The sequence below is a fragment of the Anoplopoma fimbria genome, chromosome 16 (genome assembly GCF_027596085.1).
Source record: "Anoplopoma fimbria isolate UVic2021 breed Golden Eagle Sablefish chromosome 16, Afim_UVic_2022, whole genome shotgun sequence".
Classification (NCBI taxonomy): Eukaryota; Metazoa; Chordata; class Actinopteri; order Perciformes; family Anoplopomatidae; genus Anoplopoma; species Anoplopoma fimbria.
Genome location: NC_072464.1, coordinates 13,217,704 through 13,232,568, shown reverse-complemented (window position 1 = coordinate 13,232,568; position 14,865 = coordinate 13,217,704). Strand labels below are relative to the sequence as shown.

Sequence of the window (14,865 nt, the reverse complement as noted above, 5' to 3'; positions counted from 1 at the left end):
GATTTCTTAAATCAGTATATATTTAGACATTTTACTCAATCAATTACCAAAATGGTAATAGTGAATTGAGGTTTTTTTCAACAATTCTGGTTAGTCTTTTTCAATTTGATATGTAATTATTTAAAGCAACTGTTAAACTTGTCGTAAACCTGTTGGTGTTTTTTTTTCTCCCCCTCAGGAGGACCAAGATGCAGGACAGTCTGTTGGACAGAGGAAGAGGGTTAAGCTGAGCAGCAGTACCAAAGGTAAATCTAAAGAAAATAATATCCATGAGTTAATGTTACACAAAACGGCCATCTTATCATGTGCCTTTTCTGCCCTCAGATCCGTGTATAATTGAATCTCTGAAGCATAAATGCTTTCTAGAGGAGTTGCTGTTCTGGACAATAAAATACGAGTTTCCTCAGAAGATGGTCACTTTCCTACTAAACATGTTGCCAGATCAAGATTACAAGGTATTTTCTCTCACAATTACATTAATTTGCAAGAATGCATGTCTTTTATCACTTTAAATGCATGTCTGGCTTTCTGTTGTAATACAATTTCTTTGCATGTCATGACAAAGACTCTTGGGTAACTGACATGATGCTCGTCATACATTTTAGGTTTTGAAAGCAAATGGAATCCTCCTTTTTAAAAGCGACAGCATCATAACAGTTATCCTTAATTGTGTTTTGGGGTTTTCTCTTCCTCTCTGGCAGATCACATTTACAAAAACATTTGTTCAGCATTATGCATTCATCATGAAAACACTGATGAAAAGCCACGAGTCAGATACCATGTCCAACCGCATTGTACATATTAGTGTGCAGCTGTTTAGCAACGAGGAGCTGGCTCGACATGTGACGGAGGAGTGTCAGTTGCTGGACATCATGGTCACAGTCCTCCTCTACATGATGGAGAGTTGCCTTATTAAAAGTGAACTTCAGGGTAAGTTGTCCACATGTGAACAGCATGAGATTTTCAGAATATTTTTCTTGTTTTATGACTGCTGATGTTGCAGACTGATCATTAACTTCTCTGGCACTATGCATGGTGACATTTTTGCACTACAAAACTTAAGAGATGGTGCTTTAATGTCACAACTCAAAATGTAAAATTGTATTCAGTTACTTAAAGGGTTTCCACTGTTATGGATTGGTCCATGAGGCATTGATGACATCATACCAAACTGGCTACATTAAATCTGTGATATGTTTTAAGAACTGCTTTCAAAAAAGGAAACTGCAGCTATTTATTCTGCATTCTATTTTTAATAATTCTCAGTGCAGAAAAAAAACATGCATCAATGTTTCATCCCTCTGTCCTTCTCATTGGTCAAGCTCTGAGAGAAATTATCTTGAACTTTAACATTTTTGAGAAGTCCTTTTTTTTTTTTTTTACACTGAAGAGACAACATTGTTGCCCTGAAAGGCAGCCAGGTGTTGCGTTATGTAACTTGCAAGTGTCATGTCTTTTCCACATATTTGTTCCTTTCTTCTTGATTTTAAATGACTAAATACAAAGTGAGACAAAATTAACCTAATGTCTGTGTTTTCTTGTGTCTTGTTTTGTCTTTCAGATGAAGAGAACAGTCGCCATGTTGTGGTAAACTGCAGTGAAGCTCTGTTGAAGAACAACACCTACTGGCCATTAGTTAGTGATTTTATCAACATCCTCTCACACCAAAGTGTTGCAAAAAAGTTCCTTGAGGACCATTCATTGTTGATGCTGTGGATGAGCTTTGTGTCATTTTTTCAAGGTAAGTCATAGTTAGAGAGGTAAATGGTATATTCAAATCAATTTGTTGCATCCATGCATCAATTTTCCACAATAAGTTGAAACTTTGAATGCAGATCTTAGTATCTAGTACAGATTCTGCTGTGTATATCTACCTTTTGATAATTCAGTTTAGAAAATTAGCAGCTGAGACAAATGGTCATGTAACAGGTGTTGCTCTTAGATCCAAAAGCATCCTCTCCATGACCCATGGGGTCAAACACTACACTTGATTTAAATGCTTGTGCAGATTTTCTGTAAGACTTTATGTGTCAGCAGTATGCTTAGTCAGACAGAGAAAGAACCTCACTCATCCTCTATTGATATGCCTCGGAAAAAGTGAGTTGTGAAGTATATGACTGTGTCACTGAATTAGGTTTGTGGTTAGTGCTGCTCTCTTGCCGTGTTTACTCTACAGCCACGTCCCTAAAAATATCACTCACCCTTGCAAAGTGGGCTGGGGTATCCTCTTGCTGACTTAATGTTCAGTGTCACTATTACATTGTATGCATGTCTGCTGCACTGCTCCTGCTTTAAATTCTTGTGTTTAATAGAGATTTATTTGGCTGTCATCAGACACATTTGACTTCTAAGAATAGAAATGTATTTGCTAATATGGTCACACACACATGCACAGACATTTTAATATGTGCATAAACAAATAAATATATTTAAGGGTCTATGGTGCATTTTTAAAGCACAAGGTTCCCCTCTGTGGTTTTTATATTGATTGCTCATATGAGCATTACAAAGCCATGTCACCTGTGGTTGAGGGTCTAACATTTTAAACCATTCCCTGCCTTGATAGGTATGAACCTGAATAAGCGGGAGTTGAACGAACATGTGGAATTTGAGTCTCAGACATACTATGCAGCATTTGCAGCAGAGCTTGAGGCCTGTGCACAACCGATGTGGGGTCTCTTGACACACTGCAAAGTCAAAGTAAGTAACGCTCCGACTACTCTGACCTACATTTTTTGTGTGCATTCCTGTTGATCTGGAATGATTAATGGAACACATTCTGGCATGCATGCACGTACTGTCTGACTGTCTGTTCAACATCAATTTTCTGTCAACAGGAGACGCAGGAATATAGTAAAACTGTGGTACGCTACTGCTTGGAGACGCTGCAGATCTGGTTTGATTCCATTGGCTTTATTGACGAGGTATGTTTAAAGGCCAAAACCACTGTGTTTACAAGCAAGGCGTTCTCCCCTCCTGTTTCTCATGGCTCTTAAATCTCTTTTAGCCTGCTCCAAATCAAGTGACATTTCACCTGCCACTGCACCGTTACTATGCCATGTTCCTCAGCAAGGTATGTCCGAAGCTCCTATTTCTGAAGGCATAATTCTGCAATATTTTCTTGTGTGTTTTCATGATAATTGTTTAAAAATTCTCAGGCTGTAAAGTGCCAAGGCCTGGACCTGGATAGCCTCCTGCCTGACCAAGAGATGCTGATGAAGATAATGGTGCATCCACTCCAAATCCAGGTATGACACTAGAGTCCCATGAACAGATTTGTGGTTTATATTCACATCTATATTCCACGTGTTAACTAAAATGTTCCTATGTATGGCTATAGGCATCCCTCTCAGAGATCCACAGCAACATGTGGGTCAGGAATGGTCTGCAGATCAAGGGACAGGCTATGACCTACGTGCAATCACACTTCTGCAACTCCATGATTGACCCAGACATTTATCTGCTCCAGGTTTGTATTGCTGATATCATAGAAAACTATCAGTATCACTCATATACCGTTTTAACAATAAACATTATTTTCATTTTTCTTTCTTTTCTTTTTCTTTTTACAGGTTTGCGCATCAAGACTAGATCCTGACTACTTCATCTCAAGTGTTTTTGAGAGGTAAGCTTTAACCCTTACGCACGCATTCATATCATATTTTACAATTTTAATGCAACGCTGGCTTCTGTCCCACAGGTTCAAAGTGGTTGACCTGTTGACCATGGCATCCCAGCATCAGAATGCTGTGTTGGACTCTGAGCAGGAGAGGCCCATGCTTGAAGGAGCACTGACCTTCTTGGTCATATTGACAAGCCTTCGTGTTCATTTAGGTAAGTGGTACTAGAGAGGATGCACACAGTCTACAGAGAGTAAGAAATTAATAAAACACTTGCAATATAATTAAACAAGCCTAAATTGGCCTCTATAATAAAATAAGGCAATGGTGAAATTTTACTGGATTATTTGAAAGGGACTGTGGTCACAGACAGACTATGACTTAAATGGACTAAAAGACACAACATCCTATTTGCTTAAACCCCTCCACACTCTGAGTTTTGCTAATTGGTATTTAATGTACGCCTATGATATTTGTCAGTTTTGTCTTTATGTTCTACTTCTCACTCTCGCTTACAGGGATGACGGATGATGAGATCCTTCGTGGTGAAATGGTCTCCCAGTTGTGTATGAATGACCGTACACACAGCGCTCTGTTAGATCTTGTATCCTTCAATACAAATATGTAATATTTCATTTGAAATTATATTCAGTCATCCACAGCATTTCTTTTCCTTAAGAGTGTTTTTATTAGATTCCTGAGAATCCCAACCCAAAGAGTGGCATTGTTCCAGGGAGTTGTAGTTTTGAGGAGATGCTCTCTGCTGTGGCTGACTTCAAAGCCCCGGTGTTCGAGCCTGGAGGCTCCATGCAACAGGGCATGTACACACCAAAAGGTAGGATGCTTTTTGAAGTGGAAGGCGTGATTTATTTTAATGTTTTATAGTCCATTGTAGCAAGTAGCCTGCATGATGTCCCTGAAGTTTCTTGTGTGATTATGCTTTATCCAAAACATCTTCTGTACACATAATTTTGCGAAGCCAATTTCGCCGTTGGAAACGTAACACAAAGGAAGGGAACAAGGACATTTTTGAGCGGCGTTGCGCCAAACAGCTACCTAAGGCTCAAGTAGCTCTCTGTAGTTCTTTCTCATACCAAGTACGTTAATATCAGGTGACAGTGAGGATCAGGTTTTGCTGCTGCGCACCAGAGACAGAGAACATCAGTAACTACCGTGGGCATTTATCACACTATACAAACTCGTTTAGGTAGGGATAATGTAAAAATATCTGTTATTTCCCTTTAAATCTGACTTTCCTTAGGAACCCTGTTATAGGTAGATTTGTACATATCTTACAAAACCATCCGAGATGGAATACATATAATGTATTTTATTACAGATCACACACTTTGGATTCTAATTTGGGAATAGAAATTAGTCAAAATGATGAAAATAAGCCCTGAGAAGCCCGAAAGCCTTGAGCATTAGATCTATGTCATTAGTCCTCAGCAGACCACTTGGGGGCAGGCTAACACCACTCACATGGAGAAAGTGAAAAAAGGAAGAAAGTGAATCAATGTCACTTTGTACCCGAGGTTACAAAACATTTCTCTCCCTTTTCTAAACTAGCGGAGGTGTGGGAGAAGGAGTTTGACCCCATCATGGTCGTTCTCAGAACAGTCTATCGGCGTGACGTCCAGTCAGCAATGGACAGATACTCGGCATTGTAAGTTACATTACATTACATTACAGTCATTTAGCAGACGCTTTTATCCAAAGCGACTTACAGGAAGTGTATTCAACATAGGTATTCAAGAGAACTACTAGTCACCAGAAGTCATAAGTGCATCTCCTTTCTTAAACAAGCATCTAAGAGCATAAACCAGAGCAAAAGTATAGTGCAGAGGCAAATTACTACGAAAACAATAATTGCAACAGACTAATACGAATATAATAAGTGCTACAAACTACTACGAATAGGATAAGTGCAGTAAACTAATACGAATACAATAAGTGCAGCGAACTGATACGAATACAATAAGTGCAACAACTAATACGAATGCAATAAGTGCTACGAGGAAGGCTCAGGGTAGTGCTTCTTGAAGAGGTGAGTTTTCAGCCTAACACCGTTGCCTTGATTTCCCAAAGTAAAAAGTGTTTTATATAATTTAGATATTTAATAAGCAGTCTTTTTTATTAGAACAATTTTATCACCGTATAACAATAATGTCCTTGCATTTCGCTTGACGGTACTCAATATTTTTTCCCCCGGAGTATTCATGCTCAGTCATCCCTGACAAAAGCAACCTGCATCATGCTCTGTTTAGTGTCGTAGGGTCAACTCTCTCTCTCTCTCTCTCGCTCCTGCCCATGAAGGGACATGATAAGAAAGGTCGGGTCTACTGGGTGCTCAAGTTGGTTCCAATTAGATAGCTGTCGAGAAAAATCAATATTTCAGTCTAAATTGTAATAGTATTGAGGAAATCTTTCTTGTTTGATTGTGGTACAGACATCTCCCAAGACAAACGTGTCCATGGAGGTGAAGGAGACACCTTGGGGTTAATTTTCTTTATGGTCGCTGGAACGTGTGAAGATACTCATTATAACCAAAGGGTCTCTCACTGAGAGCGTCTGTGTTTGAAATAGAAGTTGGGAAGATAACCTTTTTTATAATGGGATTTTAGGCCTTCTTTGGCATAGCTTGAAAGCAGTTAATTGTTCTTCTTTCACATGCAATTTATTACGCTTTTCTAGGCATTCCGAACCAGATAAAACTAAGGCATGTTTCTCCTTGAAACATATTGAAGCTGCCACTGCCACCTTCAGAGTCTGATACCAGCCTCATGTTGCTCATTCACACTGTTTGAATATGATGGATTGCCTGTCAGGCTGGCCCTAGTTCTATATAACAATGATCCCATCATCACTAATATAGTGAGCGACTGTGCTGCCCATCGGCTGCTCTGTTGCATAGTCTTAAACCTTTTGTACAGTGAATTACTCTGGACAATGCAAGGTGTCACTTCATTAAACTCAAATTTCTGTCATCGTCTTGCTTTAAGCTAGCTCACGCCTTTATGGGTTTGGTAATTAATTTATATGTTCTGTGTGTAACTTGGTTATTCCTCTGCTAATTTCTTTCTTGTTGATGATTATGTCACCTAGTCTAAAACAGTCTGGCATTCACACTGGCAACCCGTGGCCACCTTACAAGGAGAGGACTGCTCTGCATCCGTGTTACAAAGGCCTAATCAAGCTGTTGCACTGCAAGACGCTGCACATTGTGATATTCACTCTCCTTTACAAGGTGAACCTTTTTTTTTTAAAGATTATTCATGTGGTATAATACATCTCAGTTAACTCCTTGCGCTAAATTAGAAGTGCTACTGTTTGCCATATTTAATTGGTGCACCTGTTATATCACCTGGAATGATTGACATTGTAATATTTTAAGATATTTGTACAATACCAGACAGTCCAAGTATAGAGGCATAATATAGAAAGAAAAAGACAAGTGTTGACAGGCAAATAATTGTTAAATTGTAAGAACAGTGACAAAGTTGGTATCTGTAGTGAGGGGGATAATATTTGTCTGCTCTTCAGTATAAACTTATAGTTTGATTTCCTAGATATGGATGGATCATCAGAACATGTCGGAGCATGTGCTGTGCATGGTGCTGTACCTGATCGAGCTGGGCTTGGACAACCAGGTTCAAGACAACAAGGAGGATGAGGTGAGATATGGGTGTCTGTGTTACAACCACGCTTCTCACTATCAAGACTTCTAGTGTCCATCAGTGTCTTACATGATCTTGTTCTTCCAGGAGCCTTGCATTGAGGAGCACTGCCATGACAGCTGGTTCCCTGGCACAAACCTGCTCTCCAATCTGCATCATGTCATCAACTTTGTGAGGGTTCGGGTTCCTGAAACGGCTCCTGAAGTGAAGAGAGAGGCCCCTCCTAGCACAAGCACCGAAGCGTCTTCTTATGGCCAGGTAAGAGGTAGCTCAGTCTGTCAAAAGAGCTTGATGTACAGTTGATGTCACTATAACAAAGACAACTGGAAGTTAAACTTCTAGGGAATCAAACCAGCAGGTGGGCAAGAAAGCTGAACTTCTGTATGCAAAAGACCCAGACATTTAGGAGATCCAAGCTAAAAGGCCAATAGTTATTGGACTTGAATTCATCCAGTGTCCAAAACTATACTATAAACTCTATAAACTATACACTCTAATGCCAATGTTGCTTTATAGCTGCTGTAGGATATTGTCTGCTTAAAGGTTGGCCATTAACACATGATCAATTAACAGCATACCAGGCCTGTGTTGCTGTTGGTTTTGTTTTGGTGTCTTTTCGCCCCCCAGCTGTCAATGGACCAGCACAGTGCTAGTCAGGCCCTGGTTTCCACTCGTTCAGTTTGGCACACAAAACAATAGATGGTGCTAATTATGACTTGAATTGATGGCTCTGTGCTGCAAGTAAACAAAATACCGCATGTCAGCATCATAAACAATATCATCTAATTTTTTCCCCTTCAGATTTTTGGGAGGTTCACTTATCAGTCTTCACAGGACAGTTTGGGATCACATCCCTTAAGGACTCATTTCTGGTCCAACATCCATTTTTCCCCGTGACATTTGGTACAAATGTTTTTTTTATCCCTATGAGGACCAACATTTGGGGTAAATCCCAGTCACTTGCTGCTCCACTTACTTTTTCATGCTCAATGTAGCAATTAGCATGCTAATATAACAATGTTAGCACATAACGTCAACAAAAACTTGTTTTGTCACATTTTCTTTGCGCTCGCGCAGACATGCATATGGTTTATGTATCATCTTTAGTTGTTTGTTTGGTACCTTCATGTTCCTCTTTCATATGATTACTATTATTGTTGTTGTTCGTTTTGCTGTACCTGCTCTACAGAACTCCAGACGTCTTACAGGGAATTGGAGAGAGGTAGCTATCGACATGCATTTTCTGTGGCTTTGATGCCACCTGTAGCTGCGTTTGTCTACTTTGTATCTGAATTATGAAAGAATTTATTTGCACTTTGTTTTGTGCTTTTCAAAGAAGGTCTGCCTTGGTGTGTTTATGGTGTGTATAAAATGCTGCGCTTCAGCAGTTTCCCTCCCTCTTGACTGCTGAAACTAATTACATGTGAGATGCAGGTTTGGGTAAACGCCATTTAACTGCATGACAGTATGATTGATGTTTCCTTGACTGGGCTGTATTATATATGTTTATTTAACAGTGCAGCTCAGGTCCTTATCGTCAGGTCAGGTCACGGCTGTCCTTCTGAAGGCTTGTGGGCCCATCAGGGTGATTTGAATTTTCTGCAGGAATATGGTTGTTCTGGTTGGTATCAGCAACGTCAGCTGAAATTCCATAATGGGCATTGAATTTTATGTGTATTGTGCTTGTCTGACTATGGTAATGCATCACCCCTCCAATCCATCAAAGTCCATCAGACTACTAGTGATGTCATTTTAGGAGATTGTGTTTGTGCTCATAGACCGATCTGACAAAGCACCCAGATGCAGGTGGAATAAAGGGACACTGGTTACAAGAGTTTTTTTCTTAATCTGTTTGCATGTTTTGCTGATAAGATTTCGGCTTGATACTTGCAATGTAATGTGCTGTGACAAATTTTGTTTGTGTGGGACATTTACATTTACATTTACAGTGTGTCCATATAGCTGTAATCATAGGGCATGGCATTAACACTGACAGACTTGGGTGTTGTAACCTATTCAAAATCAAAGGTTCTCATGATTTTGTAAGGCGTTTCTCACACAAATATTCACAAAATATTCATGTAAATAATAAAATTGTTAAAAAATATATTTTATTCTATGCTCTCCTAGAACCTGCGTGAAGCTCAGGTGTTCAGCCTTGTAGCGGAGCGGAGGAGGAAGTTCCAGGAGATAATCAACCGTAGCAACACCGAAGCCACCCAGGTTGTCAGGCCCAAGAGCTCCTCAACACGCTGGGTCCCGCCAGGCACACCCCCGCAGCTGGTAACAGAGATCCTGGAGATCAGGGAGAGCATGCTGTCCCTCCTCATCAAGCTCCACCAGAAGTTGTCGTCCAAGCAAAACTCTCTGTCGCCATCGTGGCTGGAGGATATGGACACGAGCCGTCACACTCACGGAGATGGCATTACAGCCATTGAGCGCATCCTCACCAAGGCAGCCGCGCGCAGCTGCCAAATCAAGCGTAGCATCCAGGACATTTGTGGAAAGGTGTGTCCCCCAGTGCCACCAAAGAAGAACAGTCCCACTGACAAGAAAACCATGGATAAGGAAGAGAGGTAACATAACCGTGTACAGTGTTTCTTTTTTAAATGACATATTCGCCACTATGGCTTTACGTTTACACAGCACCATGCAGCATATTAATATCCCTTATATTTATTTGCTGTGGTTGAGAAACAAATATCCTGTATATAACCACCAATGTGCGGCAGCAGATTATGCTTTTTTTTTTTAAGCCAAATTGACTGAATTTAAATGTATTTGGGAAGATATCAAAAATTGTTGGGGGGGTTCTGGCTCTCCTCTTCCCATTCACCCACTAGTCCGTGTCTCCCATTTACCTCCTCTAATGATGATGGAATAGGCTATAACCATTTAATAATGGTCTGCTTTTGGAGTTGGCTTCACCCCACAGACAAAGGTAAAGGGCTGTTTCCAAGGCAACCATCAGGCAGCAGTGCGGTCAGTGGCAGCGAGAAGTGAGAAGCTGCTGCACATTCCTCATGCAGGTTGTTGGCAACCCTGAAGTCATCAGTGAAAATCATTGAGCTGTGACGCTCCTGTCAGCATTTGTTTATGTCCTCTTATTAGGACTTAATTTACAGTCAGCTCTCACCCTGGACGTCTGCAGAGTGGGGCTCAACCCTCCATATTAGTTCACTAATCAACCTTTCCAACTTTTACACTACAGCCTTGTTAAAATCGGACACCTTCTGTGTATACAACAGTATCCCCGGGTACATGGACGCATGCTGTGGGTGAACATGCCCTGCACGACAGACATGCTTACTCCTGTGTTACTATAATGCAGTTATGTGAAATGGCAGCGTACTGATTAATGTTCTTAAATGGAGCAACTGGGTGCCAGGAGCAGTGCTTGTTGTCAGTGTATGAAATCCCTGTTTTCACTTGACGAGTTTTAAATTATTAAATTCCTTTTAATAGAATCTCACTAGGAACATTTTAATGATGTAAAAGTCTTAAAGGCAAGAGTAGGTATGAATAGGATATGTAGGTTGCGGTATAAAAACACAAGCCAGCGAGTTTAGTGACGTTCAGTCTTGCCAGCTACTAGGTATAGTATTTGTATACAGACAGGAGAATTTAGCGGACCTTGCCAGAGCTTCCGACTCAGATGACACAGATTACAGTATCAGCTCAGGCAGAACAGAGCCCTGTGGGAGAAGAGACCGAGGAGTGACAGTTGGAGGCAGAGCAAGGAGCAGAGAAACACCCTGAAATATCCCAAACACAGTAAAATGAAATCAAGAAAATCGCAGGCAGAGGGCCGGGTCTCTGCAGATACAGAGACACTTCTAGAGTGTTGACTTAGAGGAATTATTTTTGTATGACTCTAAATCTTGTATTTGCACCTTGTATGTATGTATGTATGTTTGTAAATTTGTATTCAGTTGGTTTTAGACTCAAGTTAAACACTGCATTTTCTTCTTTCAGACGTCAGAGAGCTAGAGAGAGACAACAGAAGCTGCTTGCTGAATTTGCCTCCAGACAGAAGAGTTTCATGGAAACAGCCATGGATGTTGGTAAGTAAAGGCCAGCTCATCCTTTTTTCATTCTGTTTGTCATGAGGACCCTATCATGGCAGGATGCTCTACAGAACAGGAAAGCAGCAGCAAAGGGCAATTTTAAAAAGTGGCAAATGTGCTCCCACAATCCTTACTTGGCATACTTAACATAACATAGTTGTAAATCAAAGCCCAGTATTCACTCTACTGTCTCTAGCTTAATGCTATTGAGCCGAACAGGCGAGCCAAGAATCGGGAACGTATTTTTTTTGAGTGACTAACTCCACATGGTTAACACATGCATAAGGGGAGATGTGTGGTGAAGGTGCTTAACAAGTGCACCTAAACTTCTCATTTGTTTCTAATCCAGTGACTTTTAAAAAATGCATTGTCTTTGAACAGTCACAAATTGTGAGACAGAGTGCTCATTTTTAAGTCTGAATGTGTTTACAAGTCTGTAAACTATGATTAATTTTTATTTATTTATTTTTTGTTATTAGTTTAATTCTAGTGAAATGATCAAGTTTCTCTGGGCAGTGTTTTATTAACTGCAGGCCTCCTCGGTATAATTGTGGAAACAGACTTAAGTACGCAATGGACATCTGCAATTTGTAAAGAGCACTGTTCTGGAAATTGATGCCTTCAGCAAGGACTGAGTACAGCTGCAACAACCTCTATGATATAATGTGCTTATCAAACTGCGTTGGTTCTGACAAAGGTGTACAAGACCTTTTTATAACGCATAAAACACATAGTAACACTTTTTTGTTTGAAGGACATCTTGCTACTGTAGCTTTTAAAGAAAAGTGCCTTTGGCTGAAATAAAGCTTTTTATTTCTATACATTTTCATCGGCGGCAAGGTGACAGTGGGCCAAGTCCCTGCTCGTAGTCTCTGAAGGCCTGTTAGGAGGAATTGAAAGGAGAGCGCTCCTGTGGGAGTGTGGGTGGCTGTTGGCTGAGGGCACATAGGATCAAAGCGCTAATAGTGGGCTGGACTCCGAGGGCCAACCTTGACACATCATGGTTAGTGAATGAATAATGGCTGCTGTGATCAGACGGACTATTCCGGCAGGACTGTACTATGACCTCTTCTGCACACTTTATGCAAAGCAGAAACTTAACTTCAAACTCACTGCTGGCTTTGCATCATACAACAAAGTAACATTTAAATGGAATAGGTAGATAAGCATTTAAATCAAGTGAATGCCGTATTAGCTGTTTTCAGATATAAAACAAATTTGAATTATCTTTAGGATAGTAGAAACTTCTATTCCTATGTTAATCTTAGCCTTACTTTTTCGAAGTATCATTTATATCCGTTGCATACGTACAAAACAGTGCTTGAAAGAGGCAAACGCCAATTCCCACACAAAAGTAGTGATCTATAAAAACAAACCTTACGAATGTGTGCACCTGTATGGAAACTCTGACCCGTGCTTACAGCAGTTTAGGAACCGTGTAAATTGTCTACGCAGATGGTGAGGTGGTGAATTGAAGCCAGAATGCATAATCATGCCTCTCACACATTTAATTTAATTTAATTTGATATCAAACAATAATTATAGATCCATGTTAGCATAAACATTCCAACCAGCCATTGCCTTAACTATTCAATTAGCACCTTTCAATTGTAAAAGATATAAGCCAGCTCAAATTTGAATCAGTTGTATTCAATATATTTGCCCAGCTGTTCAGATAATTCTGAAATTGAATATTTCCTTCCCAATAAATTGGAGGTAAATCAAATTTCTTACGTTGTACTGATGAGAATTAAAATTTGACTTGAAACTTTCAATGGGTATCTTTCCCAAACTAGTGTTTCTGTTACTCAGAGTATTAGACAGGGCTCACTGAGGAGAGTTTTAATTGCACATGCTTTCTACTGAATTAGTCCCCAGAGTAACCTGGATATCTAGAAAGAGATGTTGCAATTTCATTTTTAAATATCATATTTCAGTGTGCCAGGGCCACACACCAAATTACAGTCACCTGTATTGTATTAGGGGGAGGCAGAAATCTCAAAGACTGATATTTCTAAACCTGAACAAGTTATCCCAAACCAATCTACAAGGACATGGTCAGTGTCATCCTTAACATAAGCAACATTATTCAAGAACAGGCTGACATCAGATAAATTACAACTCTATAGTGAGCATACAATACTTTTTAAGAGGGTTCACAAATGTATACTGTAGGAAGCATAAAACAGCAGCACACCAACTGTTAGTGTGTCCTTGTTGCCGTACCTTTTGTGTGTGTGCGTGTGTGTTTGTGTGTGCTCGTTGGTTGGTGACTCCGTTTACTGGGATGGCCCGGGGCTAAAGCTGTGGTGTTGTTGACATCTAATGCATCTTTCATTTCCCCAGGAACACAGTGACCTCTCTTGAGAACATATTCTTCCAAAAAGCAATAAATCAATTTCCTACACAGCTTGACATTTGTCCCCAATATTTACTGCTCAAATTGAACACGGTTCTTAACATTTAAAAGTAATTTCACATCAGTGATTCATTTCTGGTGATGTGCCATTCATGCAGATAGGGGTGAGTCTGTTATATTGATAGATATAACATACTTAATTCGTATTTCCCATGACTGCCTGTTGTAAGGAAACCACCCATAGGAATTATTAAATACACAAAATAAAAATGGTTATTTTCAGTGTAAATTGTAATGGAGCAGTGTTGTGTAACTGAATGTGGTATTGGCCTGACATGTGACCTTTCAGACCATATTACCTCTGAGAATTTTCATTTTTCATACAGTTAGATGCTTCAATGCTTACAGATCATTGAATAAGTTCTCAGTATTTGCTCAAAATTGCTTTTCCATGACTTAGTTATTACTGATTTCAGCTGTTGCAGTTCATCCCATTTTCATGTTATAACTTTGAATGCTTTTGGGTGGAAGCTTTTGCAAAACTTAAGATTTTTACTTATTTTTGTGCTAGAATCCCCTGACACTGAGGCAGCCATGGACCTAGGAGCGTCTGAAGTGATGGAGTCTGAGGTTCTTTATGACTGCGTGATCTGTGGCCAAAGCGGACCGTCCACCGAGGATAGACCCACTGGCCTTGTAGTTCTCCTCCAAGCATCCTCAGGTACAGCATGTCCCAGCATCCTCAGATGGTGAAATTAATAACTTACACAGGACACTTCAGTTTACTGGTTTGGAGTACAATTTAAACAACTGCACATGACCATTTCAAATCTATGCTTGCAATCTTGCCTTTTAAACTAAAACTCTTATTCACAGTACTTTTGATCCCCGTATGGGAAATCTGATTGTTTATAGGTGGGTTAACTGTTGTTTTGATTGGCTCATTTATCATTCATGTTGATCCCTGTTCACTTGTGCATGGAGCCTATCATTATACAAGGTTATCTCTTTTCCATTTAAGTGGACACAGAAGAGTCACTCACTGGCATTCAAATAAATGGTATGTTTGATTAGTAATTAGTACCCTTGTAAAACAGTTCAGAAGACTTTGACCTGAATGTCAAAAAACAGCTTGTAAAACC

General features: G+C 40.0%; 1 protein-coding gene across 1 annotated transcript in view; it reads left to right on the top strand.

Moving 5' to 3' along the window:
* The window catches only part of ubr3 (ubiquitin protein ligase E3 component n-recognin 3), a 37,481-nt gene that overhangs the window by 3,541 nt on the left and 19,075 nt on the right, over window positions 1–14,865 (top strand). Inside the window, 20 exon segments of the mRNA XM_054615191.1 lie at window positions 179–245; window positions 325–455; window positions 702–930; window positions 1,562–1,741; window positions 2,567–2,700; window positions 2,838–2,924; window positions 3,008–3,073; window positions 3,159–3,248; window positions 3,341–3,469; window positions 3,573–3,625; window positions 3,701–3,834; window positions 4,139–4,224; window positions 4,314–4,455; window positions 5,190–5,286; window positions 6,726–6,867; window positions 7,190–7,294; window positions 7,385–7,555; window positions 9,428–9,873; window positions 11,273–11,361; window positions 14,295–14,444. Of these exon segments, the coding sequence (XP_054471166.1) occupies window positions 179–245; window positions 325–455; window positions 702–930; window positions 1,562–1,741; window positions 2,567–2,700; window positions 2,838–2,924; window positions 3,008–3,073; window positions 3,159–3,248; window positions 3,341–3,469; window positions 3,573–3,625; window positions 3,701–3,834; window positions 4,139–4,224; window positions 4,314–4,455; window positions 5,190–5,286; window positions 6,726–6,867; window positions 7,190–7,294; window positions 7,385–7,555; window positions 9,428–9,873; window positions 11,273–11,361; window positions 14,295–14,444 (2,728 nt within the window).